General features: G+C 48.9%; 2 protein-coding genes across 3 annotated transcripts; one reads left to right on the top strand and one right to left on the bottom strand.

Annotated features, from left to right (window-relative positions):
- Nucleotides 1-2,243: 2,243 nt before the first annotated feature.
- Nucleotides 2,244-11,515, top strand: podn (podocan). The gene is made up of 11 exons (XM_086088619.1): nucleotides 2,244-2,393; nucleotides 4,127-4,400; nucleotides 4,473-4,566; nucleotides 5,417-5,481; nucleotides 5,640-5,749; nucleotides 5,821-5,977; nucleotides 6,045-6,160; nucleotides 6,227-6,440; nucleotides 6,664-7,107; nucleotides 7,444-7,592; nucleotides 9,128-11,515. Exons 2-11 carry the CDS (start codon nucleotides 4,137-4,139, stop codon nucleotides 9,291-9,293), a joined length of 1,779 nt encoding a protein of 592 aa, XP_085944745.1. The 5' UTR covers nucleotides 2,244-2,393; nucleotides 4,127-4,136; the 3' UTR covers nucleotides 9,294-11,515.
- Nucleotides 9,971-20,538, bottom strand: LOC147166641 (excitatory amino acid transporter 5-like). Of its 2 annotated transcripts, none has more exons than XM_086088620.1 (11): nucleotides 20,200-20,538; nucleotides 16,408-16,487; nucleotides 15,122-15,337; nucleotides 14,884-14,926; nucleotides 14,341-14,572; nucleotides 14,150-14,249; nucleotides 12,936-13,169; nucleotides 12,660-12,854; nucleotides 12,167-12,301; nucleotides 12,005-12,104; nucleotides 9,971-10,861 (listed from the first exon to the last, which is right to left on the bottom strand). In XM_086088620.1, exons 1-11 carry the CDS (start codon nucleotides 20,338-20,340, stop codon nucleotides 10,607-10,609), a joined length of 1,731 nt encoding a protein of 576 aa, XP_085944746.1. In that variant the 5' UTR covers nucleotides 20,341-20,538; the 3' UTR covers nucleotides 9,971-10,606. The 2 variants fall into 2 exon arrangements, with proteins under 2 accessions (XP_085944746.1, XP_085944747.1); XM_086088621.1 differs by lacking the exon at nucleotides 20,200-20,538 and adding an exon at nucleotides 18,397-18,493.
- Nucleotides 20,539-21,962: the final 1,424 nt, after the last annotated feature.

Genomic DNA, 21,962 nt, shown 5'->3' with positions numbered 1-21,962 from the left:
GCGGATTTATGTCCCGCCCCCCCCCGCGCACTTCAACACGCTCACGTCCACACATGAGCGAGATCACCTTCACTTTGGTTTGTTCTTCGCCACCCGCCAGTTTGTTCCGTTTGCTTTCCCGGCGTCCGCACCAAAAGCAGAGCAACAAAGTGGCGTCGTCCGGAAGGGCGCCACTTTCGACACTCGTGTGTTTTCAGAGCAATTCTTGTTTTTGCTGAAACTCTCTCACGCTGCTCTTATCTGCGACGCGGCCGCCAATCATTGTGACCGCCGACAGCAAACATCCCAAAAATGCTTTTTTGGATTGACTTTTCTTTTCCTAGAGAAATGAAGACAGCGCAAACGGTCTCCAATCTGATTTGAAAATGTCTTCATGCATTTCGTTCAAATGATGAAAGATCTGTGAAATATTTGCCAACCTCCCAACGAGCCAACGAACTGAAGTAACGAGCTCAGTGCCTGACCGATTTATGGACGAACTGACAAACTGGCTAACAAAGTGAAGACCAACCTACTAACCAATCAGCTGACTCATGAAATGGACTTGCTAAGTGACGGGTCGACTATTAGTCAGTCAGCCAAACTAGTGAACGAATGAAGAAAATATCGACCTACCAACCAATAAACTAGCTGAACCAAATGGTTGGTTGGCAAGTGACTGGCCAACTTATGGGCTAACTGAGTAACCGACTAGCTAACCAACACACCAATTCAATGACCAAACTAATAGTTAACAAATTGAATGACTAGGTAGGTAACCAATGGACTGGCTAATGGACCAACATAGCAACCAACCAATTCGCTAACTGGCTTAGAAAGCGACTGACTGACGAATAGATTAACTGACCACCCAACAGACAATCTAATGATTAACATACCAAACAAACAAACGAAGGAAATGGACTCACCAAGTGAGTGACTGATCAACCAGTGGACTGAAACTAAGGAATGACGGACATGCTGACCTGCCAATCAATCCACTTATGGACTAACTGACCCACTGACTAGCAAGGCGCCTAACATATCGTGTCCTGGCAGGCAAACAAGTCGCTCATTGGCAAAAGTGACAAACTACTACAAAAGCAAGCAGCTCATAGAGGAAAGTTGTGTTTTTCCAAAAGGTGCGACTGCAGGAGCGCAAGAGCAGCAAAATGTTTGCGATTGCGCTCGTCTTGCGTCATCCGCAGATCTGCTTCTCATCAAGCAAACGCATTAATGGCACTTGTTGCAGATAAACACGATAAATCAAGTTGTGTCACTTTGTGTGCGTGTTATGTAACACATGAGTGATTGTTTTATTGTGCTGACGGTGCAATCCCCGCCGCAATAAGAAGCCGCACTCAAGCTTCTTGTACTTGTACGTGTCACTTCGGGACTGCTAGCACTTAGCTTAGCATTGACACATACAGCATGTGAGCAAGCAGGTTCTATACACGCACACACAATCAGAAGGAAGTGTCATGTGACCAGTAAATGTTGTGTCACTCATCAGAGCGCTGACCTCCACCAAGGCTAAACCACCCAACACGCCCACTTGACACCTTCCATTGCAAAACTTGTTCCGCTCCAGCCCTGTAGGTGGCAGTAAGACATGCTACAAAGTACAGCGCCGCTAAACGGACGCAGCAAGTTAGTTTGAGTGACCAACAGATGGACAGACCCACCTACCATCAGGTTAAGTAACCAATTCACTGGTTAACTCATTTTCAAACCTACCTACATCCCAACCAACCAAGTAACCAACTGACCTGCCTATCTCCCTACTAAGTAACCAGCTACTTCACTGGCTAATAAAGCAACAGGCATAGAAAACAACTAATCGACCGACATACCTATCAACCGTCTAACTGACCAGCTAGCCAACTGACTTACCACGAGCCGACCTTTACCACAAGTTGACTGACTAAACCGACATAATCAAAAACAGCTAAACCATAAAAAGCCACATTTCATTCATTCAACGGAAAAATATGCAAACATTTTGCCAACAGCCTGCAGTGATCAACGTGCAGTGCGTACGACACGATGGTGCTGCGTGATCACATCCATCCCATAATAATCCTTATCATGCCTTTCCTGTCCAACTGTCAACAAGATCCAAGATGGAGCGCACTAACTTTTCATTGGCTCCACGAGGAGCGCTTGAAACAACACCATCACGTCCACGTCTCCTCCCCCCGCCCGGTGGGTGTGCGCCCCCGCCCCCCCCCAATCCCAACCCCGCGTGTGTGTGTGTGTGTGTGTGTGTGTGTGCGAGACATCTGGAGGTTGCGTAGTCATCGTCAGACCGCTGCTGTTGCTATGGGACGAGCTGCCGCGTGTGGACGGGAGCATTCGCGCGAGTTTGTCTGACGTCCGTCGCAAAACTGCTGCCGTCGCTGCTGCTGCTGCCGGTCAGTCCCGTTCTCGTGTCTTGTCTGTCGCCTGCCACGCGTTTGGGCCGTCGCCTGACAAACGACCACCAGGCCAAAATGGGGCAGATTGCATGTCACAAGTCGTCCAGTCAAATGCTTCAATGCGACGGAAAATAATCGCAGCGTGTCAATGTCCCGAGAAGCCGGCGAGGGGGGGGGGGGGGGGGCAGAAACAAATCTTGCATCCTGTAAATGTCTGTCCTGTTACAGTTGTGCTCAGAAGTTGACATACCTTAGGGCAGGGGTGGCCAAGTCCGGCCCCGGAGAGCCTCTATCCAGCCTGTTTTCGACGTCTCCCTCCTCCAGCACACCTGAATCAAATGATCAGGATCGTTATCAGGCTCATTTGGTTCTGAAAAAGCCTCCCCACTTCCGGGGACAGACACACCACTTCAACGATCTGTTGATGATCTATTTGATTCATCGATGAATCGGAAAAGAAGCATTTCTTAATTTCCATGCCTTTATTCAAAAACAGGACGCGTTATTTCAAACCGACAAAATGCAGAAACCGCATCAATTGATAAGGATTCACTTTGCTACGACAAGTTCTGTGACATTAAAATGTCGCCGATTCTTTTCCAAAGTGAAAGCAGATGGTGGCAAATGTCTTCTTTTTGATGACTCAGTCATCACATTATTCACTGGTGAAAATATTTGTCTCATCCGACTCATCAACGAATCCCAAAAATGACCAACAGACCAATCGATTATTAACGTCATTGTTAGTCGCAGTCTTTTTTTGGAAAAGATGCAAACACTCTCCGTGCATTCGCAAACGATCGCCTTTGCTGACCGCCAAATTGTTAGCGCAAGCGATTGAATGTACTTGACGGGAAATCAAGTTCAAAATGTCCTTTACGATGATATCGCTCGTGTCGACGCGCTGTCGTGATGAATATTGCATGAATGAAGCAGAAGGTCAACACATTTTTTTCCATCTCAGAAGGGGCGGCCATCTTGTCGCTTGCTGTCGACTGAAGATGACATCGCAGCGCAGGGCGGGCTCAGATAACGAGCGCCGCGGCTCACCTGTTGTCCGGAGCTGAGACGTGATTGGTTGTTACTCAAGTGCTAAGCAACCGTGACATCATTTTCAAATCGAGTCGTCTTTATTTATCTAGTTTCAGGCGACAGCAAGTGACAAAATGGCCGCCCCCTGAGACGGCTCAAAAACATGTTGACATTCTGCTTCATTCAAATTCCACGAACACAATAAACTCATTATTGTCAAGAAAAATGTGGACTTTACGTCCTCTTTACGTTCCTTTCTATTAAATAGGTCATGAATATTTTGGGTCCAAAAGACATCATTCCTGTGGTAATTTTAGTGCTACGAGTTCAAGTACAAGTTTTTGTATACCGAATGGACTAAAAGTTTTTTTCCTACTATCTTTTTTGCAAAAGTCCTCTTGTGAGTCCAGCAAATTCCTTGTTTGTTTTAACTTGGCCAATCAAGACGATTCTGGAGTGGTGTGTTTTTAATCTTGGTGCATGCTGGGAAATCCCCCTGCCCCGCCCCCCCCCGCCCTGCCCCCCCTGCCCGCCTGCCTGCAGTCAGAGAGTGAGGCTATCGGCATACCGTGCAGATGATTCACATCAACACTCGGCCACTGGAGTCTTGTTGGACTTTTGTGGCTCCAAATATTTTTAAAAAATGGTTTCCAGGAAAGTATGTTTTGATCCAAGATGTCCCGGTTCTTGAGCAACAGGTTGGCGAGCATGTCCTTTCTCAAGCATTCCGTCCCGCCGACACCCAGCGTTCTGCTGGCGCTGGCCGGGCTGCTGGTCCTGGGCCAGATCCCGGCGGGGACGCGAGGGGAGGAGCCGATCGGGCCGCCGGAAATCGCCGCCGCCAAGTCAGACGCCGGCGAATGTCCGGCGGACTGCAGCTGCACGGCCGAGGGGGCGGTGGACTGCGCCGGAGTGGACCTCACCCAGTTCCCCGCGGGGCTGCCGGCGACCACTCGCCAGCTGGCGCTACAGGTGCGACCCGTCAGCGTAGATATGTGCACGAGCGGGCGGGACCGACTCGTGCGTCTTGTCTCCACACGACAGAACAACAAAATTGAGGAGATACGGGTGGAGCACCTGTCACACCTGCATCTGCTTGAGACCCTCAACCTGCAGAACAACTGGCTCACTACGGACGGTCAGGACTTTACTTTGAAATGGCTCCTTCCTCTTCCACACCAGTCCAATAGGTGGCAGCACTGCACGTTACAAATCTAAACTGACACAGCAAGACCGCTCATCTATTGGACCCGGTGGCTTTTCGGCCCCCGCTTGGTCCCAATCAAAGTAAATTGTAACATCACCCAATGAAAACGGACTGACTGACTGACAGACGAACATCCAACAACAACCAACAACTTAGTGACAAACTAATCAACTGACCAACTGACCGATTGACCGACCTAACTGACTTACTGACAAACGAGCTGGCTTAGAAATCAACTAACGGACCGACCAAGGGACAGACGAATGGACCTACCGACTTACTGACCAACCGACTCGTTGGCTGGTCAGTCAATTAGACTGTCTGAATGACTGATGATCAACCTACTAACCAACCGGCTAAGTAACCAACGAACCAAATGCCTGGCTAAGTAATGACCAACTCACCAAACAACTTGCTAAGTAACTGGCTTTTCTTCACCGCAGCTCCATTTGGGGCGGCATACTGGGCGACCCGTGTTCTGAGGCTTCGGGGGTTCGAATCATGACTTCTTGACTAGTTAGCATGTTCTGCATGTTGCCGTGGCTTCTGGTTTCCTTCCACGTTCTCGTGGATTCCAAATTCCAGCGTGTGAGTGTGATGCTTGTTTGTCTTTTGGCAACCGGTCCAAGGGCTTACCACAGCCTCTCATCCAAAGTCACTTGGGTTCACCTCCAGCTCATCCACAACCCTAATGACGATAACTGCTATATCAAATGCATGAAGTTGACAGACTATTGGAAGTAGAAAAGTCGAAGGCAATGACTCGATGTTCTCTTTCCAGGCCTGGAAGACGAAGGTTTTGAGATGTTGGAAGAACTGGCGTACTTGTACCTGGCCAACAATCAGGTAGTTACAACTTCTTCCTCACTTGAAGTGCCTCAGACCTCCTGCTTTGAGTTCTGGCTTGTTCTGAAGGCTTCCTTTCCAAGCGTCGTCGTCTTGCTCTTTCCTCGCCTTAAGTTGTCCTAAAGATTCCACGCAAGGTGTCCCTCTTGTTCTTTCAGCTCACCTCGGCACCGAAAGCTTTGCCGCCCTCGTTGGTCAGTGCTGACTTTGCGGCCAATCAGCTGACCAAGATCTTCCCGTACACGTTTGGCTACAAGCCAAACCTGAAGTAGGATTGTGTCCTTCTTCTTCAAGGTTCAGTCAGATGCTTGTCCTCACATGCAAACAAAATGTCCCCAGGTCCGTCTATCTCCACAACAACAAGCTGACAGATGGCGGGCTTCCTGATCACATGTTCAACGCTTCTAACAACCTGGAGATCCTCACCATGTCCAGCAACTTCCTGCGGACCGTACCCAAGAACCTGCCCCCAAGCCTGTACCGTCTTCACCTGAAGGTCCTTAGCCGGATGCTTTTTGTGCTCACTGGAGAACCCCGTTGACGTCGCTGCGCCTTCTTAACAGAGCAACAAGCTGGAGAAAATCCCAGCCGGAGCGTTCGACAGCTTGCAGAACCTACGAGAACTTTACCTGCAGAACAACTTCCTGAGCAACGAGGGCATGGACAACGAGACCTTCAGGTAGGGACAAAGCTCACATCGCGAGTGTCCAGACATGCGGTCCGAAGACGTCTTGCTGTCTTCCAGCCAATTGAACAGCCTGGAGTGCTTGGACTTGTCCAACAACAACCTGAGCGTGGTGCCCAATGGTCTGCCCCGCAACCTGGTGCTGCTGCACCTTGAGAAGAACTCCATCCGCAGCATCCCCGCAGACGCCCTCAATTCCGTGCGCAACCTGGAGTACCTTCTGCTGCACAACAACAAGCTGCGCTCGCGCTTCATCCACCCGGCCGCCTTCCAGGTAAGCTTCACCTGCCGTCGCATGACCGAAGATGCCGACTAACCCGAGGCAGGACTTAGTTGAAATTGAGCGCGGACTCCACTTGACTTGCTTCGGGTTTTTGCCACAGTAACTTACGACTTACGAGAACCGAGAGGCCAGACCGGAGATTTGCTTCTGATTTCAGAGCCGCTTCACATCAAGTCGTCCGTCCCCTTGACTGGTTTGTTTGCGTCCCCCCAAGGGCCTGAAGAAGCTGCACACGCTTCACATGTACAACAACCAGCTGGAGCGCGTTCCCAGGGGTGTCCCCCGGCGGGCCAAGACCCTCATGCTGCTCCACAACTCCATCTCGGAAATCGGCCGCAACGACCTGTCGCTGCTCTACACGCTGACCGAGCTGAACCTGAGCTACAACCAGCTGAGTAACGGCAAGCTGCACCGCGACGCCTTCCGCAAGCTGCGCCTGCTGGAGACGCTGCACCTGTCGGGCAACGCGCTGCACGCGCTGCCCGTCGGCCTCCCGCGCAGCCTGAAGGTGCTGGAGGTGAAGAACAACCAGCTGGCCTCCGTTGCGGACGGAGCGCTGACGGGCATGGACAAGCTGCAAAAGCTCGTCCTCAGCGAGAACCAGCTCAGGCTCAACTCCGTCTACCAGGGAGCCTGGATGGAGCTCAGCGCGCTCACGGTGAGTGTCGATGGGACGGGACGGGACGGGGGGGGGACGGGGGGGGGGGGGGGGGGGGGGGGGGTCGTCAACACCTTTGTTGCAGGGTGCTCAGACTAAAATCTTTAGGCCCTTTCACATGGTAGCACACGGATTCATCCACCTGTACCTTTCACGCAGACCTCAGTGAAGCAAAGTCGGTGACAGGTGTTGAAGTTGACAACCCGGTCTTGGCTTTTCCCGCAATCCCCTTTCACACAGAACAAGGGCACAGAGAAAAGCCAGCAGTGTGAAAGTTTTCCACTGCTTTTGTTCTGGTTACTTGCTGACGTTTCATTGTTGTCCTTGTCCTTGTAGACGTTGGACCTGTCCGGCAACCTGCTGTCGCACGTCCCGTCCGACCTGCCCGAGTCGTTGGAGTACCTTTACCTGGAGAGGAACCGCATCTCCAGCATTCCCGTCTCCGCCTTTGAGGGCACCCCCAACATCAAAGGAATTTACCTGCGGTAAGACCACGCCTACTTCTCAAGTAGCATTAGCATTAGCATTGTGCAGAAGGTACTTGGACCAACGTAGAGGTGGCGCCGGGCAAGCACCTGCGGGGCGGGGGGCGTCCACTGTACCGGCCAGCCCCAGAAGTGCCACAAAACAGTTTTCGTGTTTGTATTTTTAGCACTCTATAATGTACTTTATAAAAACAGAGGAACAACATAATTAAATAAAACATAAATAATGAAATGCTTAAATGCTAAAACTGCTCTTCGTGCTATGCCCATCTTGGCCACCAGGAAGCACTGTAATACAGATACAAACAAAGAACAGTAGACTTCTTCTACTACCGCTACTCAAGTGACTCAAAAAGATGCTGGACCGTCAGTCCTTTTTTGTAGAGGATAAAGAAGAGATGTCTGAGTATTGTTTGTGTTTTATCTATTCATCGTTACTAAAATTTCAACGTTAGCATGTCTTTGGCGTTTTGCATTCTTTGTTAGCATGAATCTGACAGCAAACACTGTATTGACAAAAGTATTGGAACGCTGACAAGAAGCAGAAAATGCAGTTTGGACACCCATAGGAAGTTTGGTCACAAGTTTTCGTCAACTGCGGAATGGAAATGTGGAGTCTGGACAAAAGAATAGGGACACCTAGAGGAGGGATGGGCAACCCCCGACCCCATTCTAAACGGCCCCTTGACTAAATAAGCCCCCCAATTATTTATTTATTTGTTTTTACAAACCCCAAAGATTTTTCAGAAAACGCTGATAAACAAATAACTAAATGAACTGAAAAATCATTGCCCGTCCCTGATTTACAGGAAGTACGTAGAGGAACAAAAATGGTGCAGCAGTGACAAAATCCAAAGGAATTGGGCAGTGAAGAAAATGTGGAGTTTGGATCAAAGTATTGTCACACGTACGAGCAATGAAAAGTGGAAAGAAATTCGGCGAGGACAAACGTTTTGTCTGAACCTCCGTGATTGGCTGGCGACCAGTTCAGGGTGTACCCCGCCGTCGCCCATTGACAGCTGGGATAGGCTCCAGCATGCCCACAACCCGAGTGAGGAGAAGCGCTTCAGCAAATAGATGGATGGACGGACAAAAGTTTTGGGACAACCGCGATGGAAAAGTCAGGAAAAAATGGCGTTTGGACAACCGTATAAGAACACGGGACACGTACTGGAAGTAGATAGAAGGGAAAAATGTAGTGACAAAAGTATTGGGACACCTACTGGAGGTGGAAATGGATGAAAATGCATGGAGCTTGTACAAAAGTATTGGGACACTAAAAGGAAAGGGAAAAGGGAAGAAAATGTGGCATTTTGACAAAAGTTTTGGGACAAGTCCAGCAAGTGAACCAAAGTGCAGCAAACTCAATCGAGCATTGCCAAAGCTGGATGCATATTTGTCCAAAATGTCTTGAAGATGGACAGCTACGCGTCTGATTGCTAAATTGTTGAAGAGCTGTGTTGCGTCCCAACACTTTTGTCCATCTCAAGCAAATGCAAATCATGCTCATGAAAGCGTCTGACCTGACTTGCAAGGCACAACCGTCTGCCTGCGTCGGCGGTGGACGAGAGCTCGCTGGCTCACCTCAGCCAGCTGCAGGTGCTGGACATCGGCGGCGGTGGCGGCGGCGGCGGCGGGAGAGCGGGCGCCGACGGAGACGAGGACGAGGAGGACGATTTTGGAGGACAGAAGCGTTCCTGAGACATTCCTGGTGCGGGATACCGGATGAAAGTTAGCTTGGGCTGGTTGGATGTCCGTGCAAGCGGACGCATCCACACGGACTGTATATCACATCTGGTGCGTTTGCTTTTGTCTGGCAGCATATAAACAAGGCGGCAACTTACCACCGCCACACACTCGCTGTTTTTTACGCACTGTGAGCGACTACATCGTTACAAGTACGGCGCCACCGTGACCGATCTCCTGCATGACTCCATTTCCTCGCCTCGCAAATCAAATTCATTTTGCCCTTCCAAATGAATTCAAATGCCGTGACAGCGGACCCTGAAAGGTGAACATCTGCAAACAAAGAACAGGGTCAAATAAATCCCCCCAAATCTGTGAATAATCACCATAAAAAAATACAAATAAGCTTTGTCTAAAAGAAATAAGCAGTAAGCAATGGATCTGGTTCCACCCAAAAATTATCTGCAAATAGCTGAATCCCGAACGGCAAATTTGAATAAAAACTTGAATCTAGAAAATGAAGCTTAACTAACATTACTGCACATACTGTATTGCATATTGGATGTGTGCCTTTAAGGGGCGTGGCCCATCTGAGCATGAGCTGTGGCCTGCAGCAGATCCTTGCCAACGTTGTCATAACAAATACCTTTTATATTGATAGCTTAACAAAAAAAACTTCATGCACATAAAAAGTCAATACACACATGTCCATTTTTAATTAGCATCAATATCGTCCAAATACGCTGACGGTTCCCTCGTGCCGAGGTTGAGCTATGATTTATTGCTGATGAAAATGACATTTTCAACAACAGCAAAACAAAAAAAGCCATTTTACCGTGTTAACATGATCAAAAACGAAACAAAACAAAACATTTTGGTTGATGTGCTACGGTTAGCTGTTAGCTGTTAGCTGTTAGCCATGAGCTGTTTTCCAGTTGCAGCCCACACGGATGGGCGGACGTCCCCGAGGCCATTGACAGACGTACGGATGGGTGGAGCAATTTGATTGGGTGCTTGAGAAGGGTTTTCATCTTCAGGCCGTGACGCCATCATTTTAGCGATTGAACTTTTTTTTTTTCCCACATCCAAAGAGCAGCAACATTTTGGTTGAGACATCCCTTTGTCATAAACGCACGGCAGAAGTTCAAGCGTGCGCAGGACTGGCGAGCGAGTCGCAGCTCCAAGAATCTTAAGGCAGAATCAAACATGTGACTTTCCACAAGCGCCGTCCTAGCAACAGGAGTAGTCCGGCTCCAGGTGTGGTTCTGGTTCTGGTCCTCCTGGAGAACATCTGCTGGACCTCAAAGAACAGCGGCCGTCGCCGTCCGTCACACGTTGGTCTCCAGGCCGTTCATGTCCACCGCGCAGTGGTCCTTGTTCTTCTTGGGCTGTCGCGGGGGGACGCGCGGCTTCTTCCTGTCGGGCGGCGGCCGCAAGCCCTCCTCCAGCTGCATCAGGCGCGCCACCTCGGGCGGGACCAGCGTGTGCTTGGACGGCAGCCGGTAGTTGCCGTTGGTGTTGTGGCAGTTCATGAGCGGGGCCGCCATGCCGGCGCCCGGGTGGCTCTCGCAGATGAGCGGCACCTGCGCGGCGGCGGGAAAAAACGCCAGGTAAGAAAATGACAAATGAAGCGAGCAAGCATCAGGCGAGGAAAGCAAAAAGCTCGCGAGCAAGGGAGGAAGTAGGAAGTGAAGACGTTAGGAGACAGCACGCAGGAAGTGAGGAAAAGGATACAGGAAACCAGAGCTGGGAATTCCAGGGCCAGAAAGTGAAAACCCTGCCACCGTTGAGCTTTAGCTACAGCGACCGGTGCTTGCACTCGACCGGTCATCACGAGAAGCGCCTGTGGCTAAAGACAAACTCTGGCAGGGTTTTCACTTCCTCAACCTGGTTTTCGTACCTCTGCAGGAAACACAGACATCTCGTGTATAACGACCTGGACTGCCAGACGGCTCTCGCAAAGGGCAACCATCTTACGTTGCCACTGTTACCGATTTTTTCACGGAAAAACATTTATCTATGTGCACCAAAACAGCCAAAATCAAAAAACATATAAATAAAAGTGAACAAAAAAAAATTATAATTGAAAAATGTAATGGATATAAATGGAAATAAAAACTATAAATATATAATATATGTATATAAACACAAATACACACTTCGGACCGCCCCCCTCATTTGAATGACATTTCCTTTTGCATTTCAGGCTGACCTTGTCATTTATGAAATAAATAAATATGAGAGAAGAACGTTGTTATTGATTGATTGACATTTAATTCTATTTATATATTTATTTTTGTATTTATTTATCCATCCATCTATCCATGATCTGAACCACTTATGTTATTTATCTTTAATTTTTCAATCTCGTTTATTTTTGTATTCATTTTTACTTTATTTATTTATGTATACAGTGTGCATATATTTTGTTGTTTTTATTTCCATTTATATAATTTTGTTGTATTAACTTTTGAATTCTATTTGTTATATTCCTTTTTTAACACAACGCAAGATGGCTTCAGTTCTCGCAACCTTGTAGCATTGGCAGTCCAGGATCCTTTTATGTCCGTGACAGGAAATTAGGAAGCAGGAAACCAAGAAGTCATGAAACGAGCCAAAAGAAGGCAAGACGCGAAGACACAAGATGCGAAGATTGTTGCAGGAAACAAACAAGAATGGGAAGAATTAGGAAGTGAGGAAGCTGAACGAGGAACGTGAGCGCTCACCCCGTCTCCCTCCTTAATGAAGTCCTTCCTGCAGATGTGCGCCATGATTCCGGTGGCGAGGGCGTCGCCCATGACGTTGACCATGGTGCGGAATCGGTCTCTGCCAAAAGGGTGACACGCGTCACAAAGGCGTTCCCGACATTTTCCGCACAAGCCACTTACAGCGCCCAATCCACGGCGATGATGAGGCTGATGTCGTCGGTCGGCAGCCCGACGGAGGTCAGCACGATCACCATGGTGACCAGGCCCGCTTGGGGAATGCCCGCCGCGCCGATGCTGGCGGCCGTTGCCGTGATGCTGGCGAGGAAGGAAGGAAGGACGGTCAACGGATGGCGCAAGTTTGAAAAGTGCATGCCAGAGCAACAGGTGGCGCTGTAGGCCAGATCTGCACAAGTCGCAGGGACTGCGACTTGCTTGACGCCGGCCCCAGAACTGCAAATATGACAAATTATGATCCCAAAACACTCAAATCAAATATCAAATCCAAAGCAGAAAACTCAGTGCAACTCTGAATACAGCAAGTGAAGTGAAGGGGCAAAGATGTCACAAAACAGGAAGTAAGAAAGGAGATGCGAGGCAGCAGAATCTGAATTAGGGAAGGAAAAATTGCGGTTGCGGGAAGCGATGCGGGATGGAGCGATTTGATGATGATCACCTGATGGTGATGATCTGCCCGAAGTCCAGCTCGTAGTTGTTGACCTGCGCGATGAAGATGGCGGCCACGGCCTCGTAGAGCGCCGTGCCGTCCATGTTGATGGTGGCGCCCACGGGCAGCACGAAGCGGATTATGCGCCGGTCGATGTGGTTGTTCTCCAGGAGGCACTTGAAGGTGATAGGCAACGTGGCCGAGCTGACCGCAAAACACAAGCACCGGGACGGTGAGGACGGCGAGGACGCGGGTCCAGACGGGTACCCGGGTCCTGACGGATACCTGGACGAGGTGGCCAGGGCGATGAGGAGCGCCTGGAGGATTCCGCGGATGTAGACGATGGGACTCTTCTTGGTGATGAAGAAGTACATGGCGGGCAGGATGAAGAGGCCGTGCAGCACCAGGCCGAAGACCACCGTGACGGCGTAAAAGCCCAACTTCTTCCCCATGGCCGACGGGTCGCTCATCTCCAGGATCTTGCCCGCCACCAGGAACACGATCCCGAATGGGAAGTACCTGCGGCACGAGGAGGAAGGAAAACGGGGGCGGAACGGTTCCATCACACACGGTACTCTAATCGGACACTACAAGTACAAGTACAAGTGCAATACTGCACTAGTAGTACTTGTAGTACTTGTAAGCTAGTTGCAAGTAGTAGATTTGAATGAAACTTGGTGTACTTGTTGATGGTGACGGCACAACACCAAATCTCAAATTTGAGGTCAGCCTGAGCGGAGCTTTTGGAGCTATGGTCCGCCGAATTTGGACATTTTCGACAAAAAGGGGGCATGAACGTATCTCAGAAACTACCGGGTCAATCTTTACAAAACAACGTTTGCTGGAAAAGGAATTCAATAAGGATTACGATTTGAGCAACATCCTCCTTGAACCGTTTCATGTCATCTGTCTCATGTTCTTGAAAATGCATCAAAGTTTCAGAGATGCAAACACGCTGTCAAATTATCCTTCATGAGAGAATTCAATTTCAAGGTCAAATCATAGGTCAAAAATTTACTAAAATAGGCACCAACCCTCCAAATGAAGAATTTAGAACAGGGGTGGCCAAGTTCGGTCCTCGAGAGCCCCCATCCAGCCTGTTTCCCAAGTTTCTCTCCACTAACACACCTGATTCATGATCAGGATCGTTTTGCTCGCTGATGAGCTGATCATTAGACTCAGCTGCGCTGAAAGAGGGAAACATGGAAAACAGGCTGGATAGTGGCTCTCGAACTTGGCCACCCCTGATTTAGAAAAATGAAATCCCTTTTTTTGTGAAGATTGACTCAGTAGTTCCTGAGATAGAAGGCAAGGTGGCCATGCTCCGTTTTGCCCAAAACGTCCAAATTCGGCAAGCCACAGCTCCCAAACCGCTGCTCCAATTGAGCTCAAATGTGAGATTTAGTTTTGCGCCACCACCATCAACAAGTACACCAAGTTTCATTCCAATTCAAATCTGCTTCGGGTCATTTGGCAAGGATCGACCACGCTGCACTTACCAAATCACAATGGCGACTATTTTGAGCACGGCCTCGTTCAAACTCTGGCAGAAGTTGACCAAGGCGCTGCCGTTTGGACCCATTCTGCCCAACATGATGCCTGCAACAAAACGCCACCGCAACGCCGTTTTCCATTGCAGAGCGTTTACCGCCATGCTGCCGAAACTTAGTCCGTCGGACGGAAGCCTTACCCATGGTGGCCGAAAAGATGACGATGCCCAGGACGTTCATCCCGTCGCTGGTCCCCTCCTTGGTTTTGACCAGCACGTCGGGGGGCGGCGTCAGGTCCAGGGAGAAGTTCTGGACGTCGCTCCCGTTGTCATCCTGGATGCCATAGATGAGCGGTCGCCGGGTGACCGACTGGGATGGTGTCTGGGCCGAAGTGGGCTTGGTCTGCACCGTGTACTGGCTGCTGGTTCGATACTGACCAAAACAACAGAGCAACGCACATGTCGGAGGCTTTCGGGTCAAGATGGTGGAAGACGACGACACAATGATGAAGACGGTCGTAGAAAACAAAGTCTGGGCAGATGACCAAAAAGATGGCGGACATGATTTGGTCAGCAACATAGACCAGACGACAAACAACATGGCAAACGAGATGGTCAAGACAATGGAGCAGATAACGGAAAAGATGGATCATGATACAATGAAGGACAAAATGGTGGCCAATACGGACCACACGAGCAACAAGGTGGGAGACAAAATGGCTGACTCTCGTCTCTTTGTGTCACCTGTTGGAAGGTAGCCTGGACCAGGTTGGCCGGGAACATGTTTCTGCAGGATAAATGCTAGCGATTAAAAAAGATGGCGAGACCATGGCGAGACTTGACCTGCCCGCAGTTGCGGTACGACACACGGCCACAAGGTCACACGGTGGGCCGCGTGCAAGGCAGCACTCGGGCGTCCTGCGAATGCCGACGCGCGCACGGGCTGAGCACGGAGAATGCCTGGACGGAGGGGCGGTCTCACCGGATGAGGTCGAGCAGCGCGTCCGCCGAGCTCATGATGGGCTTGCCGCTGTCCTCCGAGTCCTCCTTCTGGGCGGCGCCGCCCGGGTGGATGATGGACACCATGACGATGCCCACGATGACGGCCACGAAGGTGGTCCACAGGTAGTAGGACACGGTGATCAGGCCCAGCCGGCTGGAGCACTTGGCGTCCAGCGCCGCCAGGCCCGACATCAAACTGCAACCCAAACACAAACTATGACCCGGGGGCCATTTGTGGCCCGCCGCTCATTGTAAAGCGGCCCGCGGGCGAGATGAAAAATGACATTTGCTATTAATAGATTTCGTTTTTATGCTATAAAACGTTTTGGATGTGGAAGCGGCAAATAGGCATTAAGCTGGAATGGAGGTCACCTGAAGGCCAAACAAAGGCCACATGATGCAACATGAGGGAAGCAAGAAGGTCATAGGAAGGCAACACGAAGGCAAAAAAGGAAGCGGCAAGCATTCCCTTCATGCTGCCTTCATGTTTGTTCCCAACGTGAACTCAACAAGTTGGCTTGGAACGCACAGGCAACATTCTGCCTTCGTGTTGGTTTAGCGGCTGCGTGTGCTGTAAATGTGAGGATCGCTCTTTAATCCCCGCTGACGCGCACACACTTGTCTTTGTATCATCGTGGGGACATCTCATTGACATGATGCATTTCCTAGCCCCTTGCACTAATCCCAATCATGAAAAATGATTGCCTACCTCCATTCCTCACCCGAACCTCAACCATAACCCAATTCTAACCTAAAGTCTAAAACCAAGTCTTGACCCTCAAAAAGGAGGTCTGAACGTGTGGGGACCAACAGAACGTCGCCACAATGGTAGTTAAACCTGGAAAAACACGTGTGTACGGGCCCCACAACGTTAGCCTGGCAAGCCACACCCACTTTCTTGCGGACAGGCGTCCATAGACAGGGCACCGGCCCAAAACAGGCCAGCCAATCAAATGTGTCTGTTTGCGTGACGTCATCTTTGTGATCAACGTCATCTTTTTCAAGTCATTCACTCCCGCCTCTCTTCGGCTGGATGTTGGATTTTTACTCTGTCTCCGCAAAAAAAAAGAGAGAGAGAAAAAAAAAAGGGACTTCAACGAGTGGCTTTTCTGACGTCACGTCCGCTCTTCGCTCATTGGTTCATTCCACTGTCTGTTAGCTCAGGTTTGCCCCGCCCCAGAAATGCGACGCATAGCGTGGTTGATTTCCAAACTACCACAATGTAGCAAAAAAGCAGAGTGTAATAGTGCGATGCGATGCGAGCACCTGGACACGACCAGAGGCAGAATCAACATCTTCAGCATCCTCATCAGCAGCTCACCAGGAAACTGGAAATATTTCACTTCCTGTGAGGGGAGAGAACACAAGAAAGGATGAAATGAAAGCACAAAGCCTTTTTTTTTTGTCATCATGTACGCAACATGTGAGCCATCGGAGTTCAAGTACACCGTAGTGGTGTTTTTGGGACGGGTGGTCTTGAACCGGGGTCCCCCTACCCAATTGTCAGGCTTGGCCCCCCCAGAAAAGACGCTTTCACTGCTTTCTGCGCTTGAACGTCTGAAAAGGCTTCACAGTCTCCCAGAAAAACGGCACTTTATGAAAACATCATCGGATAACAATTCACGTCATTCAAGGCAGAATTCACCAGTTTGTGCGTCATGATTTCATGCTTCAGTTCAATTCATGGCGCTCAACGCTACAAATGCCGCCGTGAGTGATGTCATTCGTTGAGCGGCCTGTGGCATTTTGCATCATGCGTTAGCATCAAGCTAGCAGGGCCATTCTGAAGGCCAAGTGCCGAATTTTCAGCGAGTCACTTGGGTTCGCTGCCAGCGTGCAGCGCTCGCATCTCGACATTGCGCAATCGAAAGCAAAGCATCGGCACGGCGACCGCTCGGATCTTGACAAGTCGGCCGCTAGCTCGATGGACGGTCCAATCGCAAGAAGGAAGACGAAACTCGGATGAGCCACAAGACTGCTTGTCTCGTTGGACCAACATCATGATGTCATCAAGTGACCAACATCACATCAGCTTACTTACTAGTACTCTTAATACTATAGCACTAGTTACCTACCAGTACTCGCAGGGATAGTTAATCTCATTACACTAGTTAAGAGTGCCGGTCAATACCAATACACTGGATCAGTGGTTCTCAACCGCGGTCCCCGAGCACCCCTATCCAGCCTGTTTGCCATGTCTCCCACAGTCAACACAGGTGTTTCAAATGATCGGCTAATCAACCAGCCGTGCATGAAGCCCGATAACCATCCTCAGCTGTGTTGGCTGAAGGAGACATGGAAAACAGGCGGTACTCGGAGACCGGGCTTCAGAACCAATACACTAGATGCTTACCGGTACTTGTTTAGTTAATACTGCACTAGTACACTAGTTACTGGGCGGGCCAACTGGAAACTGTGCGTGCGTGCGTGTTGAGATGTAACCAGATGTGTGCTGTTGGTGTGCGAGGCTGGCGACGCTGCAGCGGGCCTGCGTTTGCGTTGTCATGTGACCTCACAGCTGTTCTCCATCAGCTGTCGATTGGATTTGGAGCGAGCGGCGCCACCGACACCCGCGATGGCGGCTGGCTGGGTTCGAGGAGGTCGGGCTGCCGGCTTCAAAGGCAAACTAGTCCTTCAGATGCCCTCTCAACTTTCAGCAGCAGAATTTGGACTTTGATTTGGCTTTAAGGTAGCAGAGACTTGTGGCGGCGCAGCAAGCATTCTTGACATACATTCCCAATCAAGACGCAGAAGCTCTCTGTGTAACCTGTGTTACTTTTATCCGCCAATTTTAAATTTAGTCTCAGTTCTAGTCCAGTTTCAATCCCGCTTGTTAGTTTTTATCATAGTTAGTCAACCTCATCCCGTTTTTAGTTAGTCCACTATTAATCCAGCATTTTAGTCTTTATTTTAGTCCAAGAAAACAATTTTATTTGTCTAGTTTTAGTCAACAAAAACTGTCAAAGTTTTAGTCAGGACAATCATTTAACGCCTGTATATTTTGTGTCAGCATATTATGTTGAACATCCAAAACGATTTCACACGAAATGTCCTCTCATGGTTTTGATGAAAAACAACTTGATGGCAGTACATCAACAAGTGGCTACTATGGCTCCATGCTACGAGCTAGCAAGTTAGCCAGGATTAGTTAGCCAGTATTAGTTAGCGGTCGGATTAACTTTATAGTTGGAACATTGTAACCGTTGGATTAATGCTACGTTATAACTACAATTTACTTTCTTTTCCTTCTTTTACCTTTCGCCGTGAATCCACCTCGTGTCTGTCCCGTGTTTGTGAATGTTGCACTCGTTAGCTGCAGATTTGAAAGGGGGCGTGGCACTGTGTGGCACGTGACGGATTAGCAGAGGCGAGATTTGACGTCATCATTTTCGTCTCGTTTTTGTTCATGAACTAAAATGTCCACATAGATTTCAGTCCAGTTTTTATCAAGTGAAGTACATTTTCGTCTCTTTTTTAGTCGACAAAATTGTGCGCTTAGATTCTAGGCAATCTCAATGACCTTTGGAGGTCACGTCAGGTCATGAAGACATTCGAGATGCTGCTTCTTCAGCACCCGAGGTCACTGCTCACCAGGACCTCATACAGTTCGCGCACCGGCAGCCGTTGATTAATAAGACACAGACAGGCGTCGGCAGGCCAAAGATGGGAAGAACCCCAGTCGAACCGGTCCTTGAAAAGCATCAGTTTGAGGCAGACATCCCGCTTGAAGTGGAAATGTTTGGACTGTTGGGTCGATCCAGAACAAATCAGACAGTGGCTTGAACCAAGCAGATTTGGATTTGGATTGGAATGAAATGATTTATTTGTCGAAAGTAATGGCACAACACTAAATCTCAAATTTGATGTCAATGGGAGCTACTCCCGCCAAATTTGGACATTTTAGGCAAAAAGGGGCGTGGCCACCTTCCTTTGAATCCTATCTCAGGAAATATTTATTTTCACAAAACTGCATTGGTTGTGAAAGAATTCAAAATCCGCATCATGGATCGGTGCATATTTTTGTAACCTTTTGTTTTAGTTGACCTTGAAATTGACCTGAAGAATTTTTTATGAAAAATAATCTCTCACATGTTCTTGGAACCCGTTTCAGAGATGCACTTTTTGTGTTTAGCAGCAAAAGGGGTCAAAGTATCTCAACCCTCATGAATATCTGAGGGTGACTTTTTGGAATTCTTGCTGAATTCTCTTTCCAACAAATGCAGTTTTGTGAAGATTGGCCCAGTCAAGTCGCTCCTGAGATAGAAGGATTCGAAGGCAGGCGGCCACGCCCCTTTGAATCCTAATGGATGGCTGCTAAAGAGCTTTTCTGGCCGCCATTAAGCGGCCACGGCTTAGTTTTGCTGTGTGACAGCAGGATCAGCAGCCAGCAAAAACGCACCCACGCACGCATCGGCACACTTGGGATACACAAATACACACACAACTCAGCTTTATTTATAGAACAAACACACAAACATACATCATCACACACACATGAACAGAAATGCACACACAACCACGCAAACGCGCACGCACCCACAGGTCCTCGCTTGACAACGTTTTATCCGTGCGGCTTGAGCCAATCAGCTGCCTGCCACGTGTAAACAACCAACATGGCCGACCTGACAACAAAGATGGCGGCCTGACCTCATGACACAACACACGATCAACTCAACTCGGGTCACTCAAGAATTGTGAACATCTGGACAAAAGGTGGCGAAAACGGCACGGATGACAAAAATCATCCTCCCAAGACAGATGACGAATAGCGATGTGTCATTTCATTTGAATTTTAAAAGTTATGTTTCATTAATTGAATCAAATTCAATTCAATTCAATGTTTGGATTTGATTTCATCCCCCCCTATTGGCCTATTGCAATTTTAAATGAATGACGCCAGCGAGGTGACGATGAAAGCGGTGCCGGAATTAATTTGTCTTATCTAAACGTACAATTAATTTGAGTTTTTAATTGAAATGAAGACAATTTTCATGGTCATTTTCAATTAAATGTTTTGTCTGCGTTAAATGTTTGCGTTGGTCGTCGGCCGGCGCTGACCTGCTCAGAGAGTCGTCGGGTCCTGAGGAAGAATCCCAGCAGGCAGCCGATGACCACGGCCAGCACGGACATGATGAGGAGGCCATTTTGTTTGCAGACGTTCTTCACCCTCAGCCAAACGGCCTCCAGCGCCACCGCCATGGTCGCCCGCTCGCTCACCTGCCTGGCCCCTCCTCCTCCTCCCCCTGCTCCTCCCTCAGCACGCCATACAGGTGGCAAGATGCGAGCGACGTGGTCCCCGAACGCAAACAGGAAGTGAAGAAAAGGGACTTCCTGCTGATGCGCGGCTCTTCTACAGAACTTGCTCCCGCCTCGGCGTCCCGCTCATCCTCCCGGGCTGCTGCGGCACTCTGCGCTAAGCCGGCGCTTTCGGAGCCGAATACTAACCCGGTGCCAACCAATCCCTGCCCGTCCCGCCCTGCCCCGCCCTTCCCTTCCCCAGCCCGGCCTGCTCCATCCATCAACAGCTGGCGGCCACGTCTGCGTGGGTTAACGTGTCCAATCCTGTTACATGGCCGCTGTAGTCAACGGTCTGAGGATGGATTAACATGGCCTGGAAAAAAAACCAAACTTCCGTTCCTTTTTGTGACTCTCCCAGTCTCTCCATTAAAATGGCCGATTGAGGAGATGAGAATGAGTGAAGGTTGACGACAACCGTTCACTCATTCTCAACTCCCCAATCACTGAACTCCAATCCTGAAACGATGAATCGAATAACGGCCGGCAGGGCTACGCAATTAATCGCAATTTAATCGCGACTAAGATTTTGGCTTTTCATTATCAAGAAAAACTATGAATGTGCCGAATGGCGTGTTAAATTCCTACGTTGTGGATTTACCCTGAATGCACCGTGTTGCTTGTGGAGCAAGCGTGTGTCATGTATGTGCTTCTGCTGCCCCTGAGCCCCTTTTAAGCGGTTTCGTGACACCTCTATTGGAGTTCACTGTCAAATTAAACACACCGTAAAAAAGAATCACACACAGTGGACATTTAAATACGAGGCATGCTTCGTTTTAGAACGACCGTCAGCACTAATGCTAAAATCAGTGTAAAATCCGTTCGACATGCTAAAGTGGATTTAGCATCGAATTCTATAATTATAATCATTTGGATTTTCCTTGAAATAACGAATACTCGCACACAAACGCTATAAGAACACATGCTGTAAGACAAAGCCAAAAAGCAAAACTTCTTCCTAATCTTTGAAAAACAAGCACAGTTGCAAATGTATTCTTCTACTCTTATCTTCAAATTAAATGTATACTTTATGCATGCAGGGCACCACAGTGCCGCCAAGAGGCAACCGTGCGCACAGCGACAACTATTTATTTGTACTGATAGATTTTTCTTGCTTTTATTTGAGTATACTGTATTCCTATTTTACTTATTATGCTCATTGTTTTTCTTTAATGTTATTTTTAACCTCGAGTTTTCAAGAATTTAAAGATTTTTTAATTGTCCTACTAACACACATTTCCACATGATATGGCACAACATTTGATAAGTGAGGTCGGTCCCAGATGTGCTCGTTTTACACGTATGTGCCACGACACAAACCAGTGTGCGTGTGTGCTGTGGAGCCTAACTAGCGCCTGCCCTTATTATTATTATTATCATTTTTTTGCAATTGCACGCAGACTCCCCGCTCGCTAATCCCGCCCCTTTTGCCAATATTTCTCCCGGGGCCGAGATTACACGGGATTAGATTAGCGGCAACATGACATGACAGCCTGCGCTCATTCATTCAAAATCCGCACGCGCGC

This window comes from Leptonotus elevatus, chromosome 11 (assembly GCF_054856555.1).
Source record: "Leptonotus elevatus isolate MCC_2025b chromosome 11, RoL_Lele_1.0, whole genome shotgun sequence".
Taxonomy (NCBI): Eukaryota; Metazoa; Chordata; class Actinopteri; order Syngnathiformes; family Syngnathidae; genus Leptonotus; species Leptonotus elevatus.
The sequence above is the reverse complement of the archived record's forward strand: the minus strand, read 5'-3'. Positions and strand labels throughout refer to the sequence as shown.